This window comes from Penaeus monodon, chromosome 11 (assembly GCF_015228065.2).
Source record: "Penaeus monodon isolate SGIC_2016 chromosome 11, NSTDA_Pmon_1, whole genome shotgun sequence".
In the NCBI taxonomy this organism is placed as follows: Eukaryota; Metazoa; Arthropoda; class Malacostraca; order Decapoda; family Penaeidae; genus Penaeus; species Penaeus monodon.
The window spans coordinates 23,833,131-23,840,630 of NC_051396.1; the positions used below are offsets into that span (position 1 = coordinate 23,833,131).

A 7,500-nucleotide genomic window follows, 5' to 3' on the forward strand; every position below is an offset into this window, starting at 1 on the left:
CCACAAAAAAAAATTAAAATTTTATTACACCCCCACAACATCACACACAAAAATATATATATATAATATATAATATATATAAAATATATATATTATATATATACATATATATAATATAAAATTTTATTATATAATAATATATATATATATAAAAATACTACAGAAAATGGGTATGTGCACGCGCGCGCGCACACCACACACACACCCCCCCACACACAACACACACAACACACACACACACACACACACCCCCCAAAACACACACACACCCCACCACACACAACCGCACCACAACACACACACCACACACACACCCCACATCAGGGCATGGGGTTGAAATTAAGTTTGTGACGGGGGTGTGGGGGGGAGGTGCGTGCTTACGGGGTGTGTATTTGTGCATGCTACATAAAAAATGTATTATAAAAAATATAATATAACTAATATAAAAAAACCTATTTTATATAATATAATATATATATATTTTAAAATTATATATATAAAAATATATATACACACATATATATTATAATTTTATAATAATATATAAATATATATATATAAAATATATATAAAATAATATATATATGAAAATATTATATATATAATTTATTTTATATATATATTATAATATATATATAATTATATTATAGAATCCCAAATACATGTGTGTGGGTGCAAAGAAAAATTGTTTAAACAATTTTTGGGGCCCCAACAAGAAAACTTCCCAAAACCCAAAAATTTCCGCGCCCGGGAAAACAATTTGAGCAAATTTCGGTTTTTTCTTTTCAGTGTTTTGGCAGGGGCAATGAAACTTCCCCAAAAATTTTTTTGGCCTCGCTTTTTTTCCCCAAAAAAAGGCCCCAACTGGGGTGCTTAACGGGTCCCCCCGTAACTGCGACTTTCCTTTTTTTGGGTTTCCCGCTGCCTCGCAGCTTTTTGCCCCCTCATCTTCATTCTGGTGTGCAAAGTTATAAACATGTTTTTTGTTTTTCACTCCCAAAATTTAAATAACAAAGAAAATCCTGTTTAATCAAGCCCCGGGCCCACCGTATGAATGCGTGTAAAAAAAATCCCTAATTAGAAAAAATTGATTTAAAACTTTTTTTTGTTTTTTGGTTTTCCAGGGTTTTTCCCCTTTTCGTATCGCGGGTCGCAGGGGGGGCTGCGCCTTCCGGAGTGAAGAGCATCTCGCTATACTTTAGACCACCCCCCTTATTGTTCCTAATTAGCTTTCAACGTTTTTAAATTTTTTTTGAACAATCGGACCTATAACAAACCAAAGGTCACTTTTCTGACCCAAATGAAAACCCCGGGAAACAAAGGTTCCCCCCCCAAGGTTACGAGTGATCCGAACAAGGGGTAATAAATTTTTTTTTTTTTTTTTTTTTTTTTTTTTTTTACAAATTTCACACCGTCTCTGCTGTATCTTCAGACATAAAACAGGGGGCAGCGGTGGCGTTTAGTGTCCAAAAGCTCCCGTGAGTTTAATATTGCAGTAAACCCTTTTTTTACAGATTAACATGACGCAGAACAGGGGACCACCCCGCCGGGGCCGCTGCATGCCCGGGAAAAACCCGAAGCCGCACCCCTGCGTGGGGTTGGGGAAAGGCCCGGCCCGGGTTGTTGTTGCACTTTTTCTTTAAAAAAACATTTTGAGCTTTTGGGCAAATTGGAAACATAAGAATAAAAAATAATACCATTCATTTTTGCTTTCTGTAAGTGTTATAAGTAATTACGCAATCCCAAACTGTTTTGGGTAAAACCCCTTATTAAAAAAATTCCCGGGCCAAAACATTTAAATCAAAAATAAACGTAAAATGAAAATAAAAAACTTTAGCCAAACTTTTTACACAGCCCAAAGGGGAAAAAAACTTTTCATTAAAAAGTTTCCACGTCCGATTTTTGCGAAAAAAAACAATTGTTTCCAAACCCCAAGACATCTGGCATCTGAAAGTTAAAAGGGCACGGGCCACATCGCAGCCCCCCAATTTCATGGCCCTCGCTTGCTCACGTCAGATGGCAGCATGGCGATACAATTTTATTTTTCATTTGTTTATTTTTGTTGGGGTGTTATTACAAAAAAGTACATTTGCATTTTAAAACCCCACACATTTTAAAACCCCCGGGATTTCTAAACTTTCGTAGGACTTTGCATGGCGTTCCCCCAATGACCCGAAAATCTATTAGCTTATCTTTTTTTATAAAAGGGTTTTCTGGGCATTTCAGTGGAAAAAAATAAATTTAAAAATTTTGGGGTTTTCCTTTCAGCCTCGCGATTTTTTAATGTTTTTATTTTTTGGGGGACAGTCGGGGTTCTGTCCGCCAGGGCCGTGTTCTTGAGTCGGGGCCCGGGGGGAGATAGGTCTACAGAAAAGGGGGGTTTGTAAAAAGGGAGTGACCCTCCCCTTTTGCCTAACCCCCACACCCACCTCTTGACCCCTTTTTCAAAAATCTGGGCGAATCACTTTACCCCCCCTCCTTTAGCCAAGTGGATCTGGATTGCGTAGGATAAATTTTTTGTTTTACAATTTTGTCCCAAAGTTTAAAGACTAGTCTCTTTCCCCAATCCCTTTTTAAAAAATATAAAAACGAAGTAAATATTCTCTCCGCCATTTTTTCCCCCATATTTCACCAGTAATGAAAAGGGGGGGCGTAAAGGCTTTTATTTTCCTTTTTGTTTTAGAGTCGGTGAACAGCGGGCCCCCTGACCGGGGGTTTTTTCTATATAAAATCGGTGTTTTTTGTGTCAAATACTTGATAGTGCCCCACCGCCCTACTTTCCACATTGCCTGCCCGCGCCCCTTTATTTTTACTTGCGAGCATCCCCTTTACACGCACGCTACATTTTCATACGTTTAAAATCACGGAGAATAAAAACGTGACAAAAGCCTGTCCATTCACCCCCTGACCAACAACGTAACGGGGTGTGATTCAAGCTCTGACGTACTGGTTATCCGCAGAAATCTGGATTTTTCTTTGAAAAATTTTCTCAAAGATTTTTATTTACCAAAAAAAAACAGGTTTCTAAGAGAAATCAGCAAATAATGGGGACTTTGCCACGAGGTAACCTTTGGGCACCGCGATGCCTTTCGCTGACCGTGGATGTAAACAACGCTGACTTTCCGGGGCGGTTTCCCCTTTTTCGCGCCAAACCCCCTTTTTTCCCCTTTTGGTTCTTGGGGCTCGCCGGCCACTTCTTCTTTTTTTAAAAAGTTTCCTCGAAATCAAATTTCATTTACTATCGACATTTCTGAGGAGATGGGGGTGCCTTTTCTTTGCATTGTGGTATTAGGGTTTTTACTTGGTTTATTTTTCCCCTTTTTCCAAAGTTTGAAAATTTAGGCATTTTTTTTTTTGGGGGTGGCCTTTCTTACTCGCAAAGCGGGGGCTCCCCACCCCCACACACCACCCACACACCACCCACAACCCCCCACACACACACACCCACAAATTTCCAATCACTCACACACCCCCACACACACACACACACACACACCCCACACCCACACACAACCCCACACACACCACACACACACACACACACAAAGACGTCCACACACAACACACACACACACGTAAAACACCCCCACGACCCACTCATCACTCACCCCTTTACTCACTCACTCAAAATCACTCCACTCATCACTCACTCACTCACCACACACACACACACACACACACACCCCCCCCCCCCCCACACCACACCCACACACACACACACACCACACCCCCCACCCACACACATTGCACACACACACACACACACACACCACACACACACAAAAAACACACACACACACACACCCCCACACACAAAACACCACCACACCACACAAAACAAGCAACCCACAAACCCCAAAAACCCCCAATCACTCAAACACCCCGCACGAAAAAAAAGAAGCCAAGTGGGAAAAAAAAAGGGCTTTCCAAGTTTAAATTAAAAGTCATGGGGAAAAAAAAACCCTGAAAACTTTACGTTTCTTCCTCTCCCCCCTATCCCCTCCTGGGTTTTCCCCTGGCCTTGTAACCTGGCTTGGGGTGTGTCTGAGAGGAAGAGGGCAGGGGAGGAAGGGGGGCTAGTGGAAGAGAGAGGAAGGGCTAAAAGGGAAAGGGAAAAGGGAAGGGGCTAGGGGGGGGGCCCCAAATCAGGGGGGGGGGGAAAAGGGGTCGGGGGGTGGGAGTGGGTTCACTTGGGGTCGATTTTTTCACGTTTCCCCGTTTGCTCGTTCTGTTTTTGGGTACCTTTCTATTTTTCCTCCCCCTTCTTCTCTCTCTCTCTCTCTCTCTCTCTCCTCTTTTCTCTCTCTCTCGCTCTCCCCTCTCTCCCCTTTTTTCTTTCTCTTCTCTTTTTCCCCTCTCTCTCTTCTCCCCGTTTTGACCATTTCAAAGCCAGGCTGTCAAAGGGCAAAACTGGAACAAATGCTACCTGATCGGCCTGAAACTTGTCTTGTTACTTTCTTTACTCGCCCGGACAATCGCCTTGTACTATTTACCGATGTGAATTCCCATCTTTTTCCGCGAACGAGATATTGGGTTTCATCGCTATCAAGATATCGCATTTATATCAAAATATTTTTGAATATCTTCATCAAATTTTTGTTTTACAGTCGTACAAAAAAAATATACAATCTTTAAAAGAAATGAGACCGAAGCAAACAGAAGACAAAAAGAGGGGAAAAACAAAACAAAAAAACCTTTTTCCCGGGATTCGAAGGGGAAAAACCCGCTGAAAGGCCCCCCCTGACCCGGGTCTGCCTACTTTTACCCACCCCCCCGTCTGCCTCCCCCCCCCTCGAACTTTTTTTTTACCAAACCCTCCCCCCCGGGCTAGCGATTTATGCTTGTTTTCTCCCCGGGCTCTTTTCCCGTCTTCCCCCGCTTATTAAAAGGGGTCCCTTTTCTTTTTATTTTTTTTCTTTTTAAAAAAATCCTTTCATATTTTCCCTTTTGTTTCTTTTGTTTTGGTTGTAAAAGGGTTGTTAGAATGATAGTAGTTCAGTCTTCATGACAGGATTAACGTCTCATGTCATATCTCAGTCGAGTTGTTGTTTTTTTGAAGTCGCTGTCACTTATTATCGGTAATTTGCTTTATTGCTTCCTGTATCTTAACTACTGACGTCCTGTAATATTCGTGCACTAAGATTATTCGAGAACAAAGGCTAAGGACGATCACGCTCCATGGCATTTGGCTATTTTGGCCAAGGGGAATAAAGTGGAGATATTAGATTTCACACCCACTAAATTTAAACATATTTCAAAGACAGTCCCTAGTCCCAAAGGGTTCCCACCATTACCACCCTAAATTAAGGTAATAGTTTACCAGGTTTGTAGATTGAAAAACAAATGGTTCAGGTAACAAATAGAGTTACCACCGTCCGGGAGGTCGACCAGAGAAGAGGAATTTATAGGAATGTCGGAAAATCTGTTACCATCACCGCGGGAGATGAGGACCGTTGAGAGAGGGGTAGGCCCCCGGGCCCTTTGCTCTTTGCGAGGAAATTTAAAATTCCGTTAACTTGGGTTTACGTGGTTTATTTAAATTTAAATGCCCTTTCCACTTCTTTCTTTCTAACGTGAAGATTTACATTTAAATGCATTAATTAGTACCTTATAGTATATGTTCACACTACCAAAAGGTAATCACTTTTAAATTCTACTGAGCGCGAAATCAAATTATTGTAGACCGCAGGTAAGGAAAATAAGAAAACTGACAGATGAAATTAATAAAAAACGTGAACATGCTCATAGGCGAGCGCAAAGTCATAGCTAAACTGAAACAAAAACCGACAGTGTTTCGGTGAGTTGGGCGGGAGGGGGGACAGCGCGGTTTGTAAAATTTTTGGACGAGGAGAAGGGAAAAAAGGGGCCCGACAGGGGAAGTGGACCCATTTACCCCATTCCCTCTGGGCAACCCTTTTTCCCTTTGAAAGGGGGTGACGACGAAAAGGGAAAAAGGGGGGAGGGGGGAGGGTTTTTTTTTTTTTTTTTTTTTAATTTCCCCCACAAAGGGTTTATTTATGGGAAACTTGTGTGGGGATTTTTTGGGTCAGCCGAACGGTTTCTAAACTTCACTTTTAACTGAATTGAGAGCAGTTGTTTGTCTCCAAATATGTATTCTTTAATACAACCATTATGTTAGATTAAAGTAAAAAAGAGAAATAACATAAAGTTCTCGAAAGAATCATGAGTATAATGGCAAATACACACAAAAAAAACACCCACACACACACACACACACACCACAACCAAACACACACACACACACCACCCCCACACACAACACACACAAAACACACCCCACACACCACACACACACACAAAACACACAAAACACACACCCTATATATATATATATATATATATATATTTTTATATATATATATTATATTTTATATATAAATTTAATCCGCACTTGCTGTTTGTGAAAATTTGGGGGGTGGGGGTTTTTGGGCCCGGCCTAAAAATTTTCGCTGCCTTGTTTTTGTAGGTCGTTTGTGAAAATCCCCCAGTCGTCTAATAAAAGTTTACTCGTGTAACCCTATCATCAAAGTTCCCTTTTTCCCTAAGGGCTTCATGAAAAAAAACCTTAAATAATTTACCGATAAAGGTCATCATACACGGCATGAATTATAGATAGTCTTTGATCTCATGTTCTAGCAATGTGCACTTCAACACACATAAAAGCACCAAAGTGAGAATGCACATAGTAGTGACTTTCCAACTAATGATATTTTATAATTACAAACATTTGGGGCTTTCTTTCATGGGGCATCTAGAGTAAAATACCCCCCCTAAATTTGAATAATTTTTTAAAAAAACCCGAAAGTTAAAATAATTTGGGTTTAAAAAGTTTTTTGGTCATAACTGTAACGTTTTAAATTTTTTTTTTTTTTTCTTTTCAGGCTCTACCCCCTTTTTTGCCCAGCGGCAGTGGGGCTACTGGGAGGGGCCCTTCTGATTTCCCAAAACCAAACCAAAGGCCCCCCACTCATTCCCGCTTTGTCCCCCCAGTCCCAAATACCCCGGTCCCCTTGTCCACTCTGATGAAAAGGGCCCCCGATTTATTCAAATTCCCTTCCCCCACCCCAAGCCTCGGTTTAAACACAAAGTTATCTTATTCTGAATCATAATTCGTTATCTTAATATAATCTACTGCATTTGACAAGTATATGACAGTTTTGCATCATTAGATTTTTTTTCCTTTCGGCAGGCCGGCGGTTACTCCAAGGGCGGCGGTGGCAGCAAGGCCCATGCGGTAAAATACGTTCCTCTGCCCCACCACGAACTTCCTGTCCTCATCTACCAGTCGGATAGTTCTCCTCCCGTGCACGTTGTTCACACACCTGCGCCTGCTACTAAGGGACCTGCATATGCACCACCCCCTAAGGCACCTGCACCCAAACCTACTTACGGACCGCCAAAGGCCCCAGCCCCTACTTATGGCCCACCTAAGGCCAAGGCTCCAAGACCATCTTATGGCCCTCCACCCAAGGCTCCCAG

The 7,500-nt window shown here is 41.6% G+C and overlaps 1 protein-coding gene across 1 annotated transcript in view; it reads left to right on the plus strand.

The window, feature by feature from the left end:
* LOC119578510 (proline-rich extensin-like protein EPR1) overlaps positions 1 to 7,500 on the plus strand; it is an 18,551-nt gene that overhangs the window by 8,177 nt on the left and 2,874 nt on the right. The window contains exon 4 of the mRNA XM_037926081.1: positions 7,167 to 7,500. This exon is cut by the window's right edge and continues 2,874 nt beyond it. Coding sequence (XP_037782009.1) covers positions 7,167 to 7,500 — 334 coding nt within the window. The remainder of the gene's footprint in view (positions 1 to 7,166) is intronic.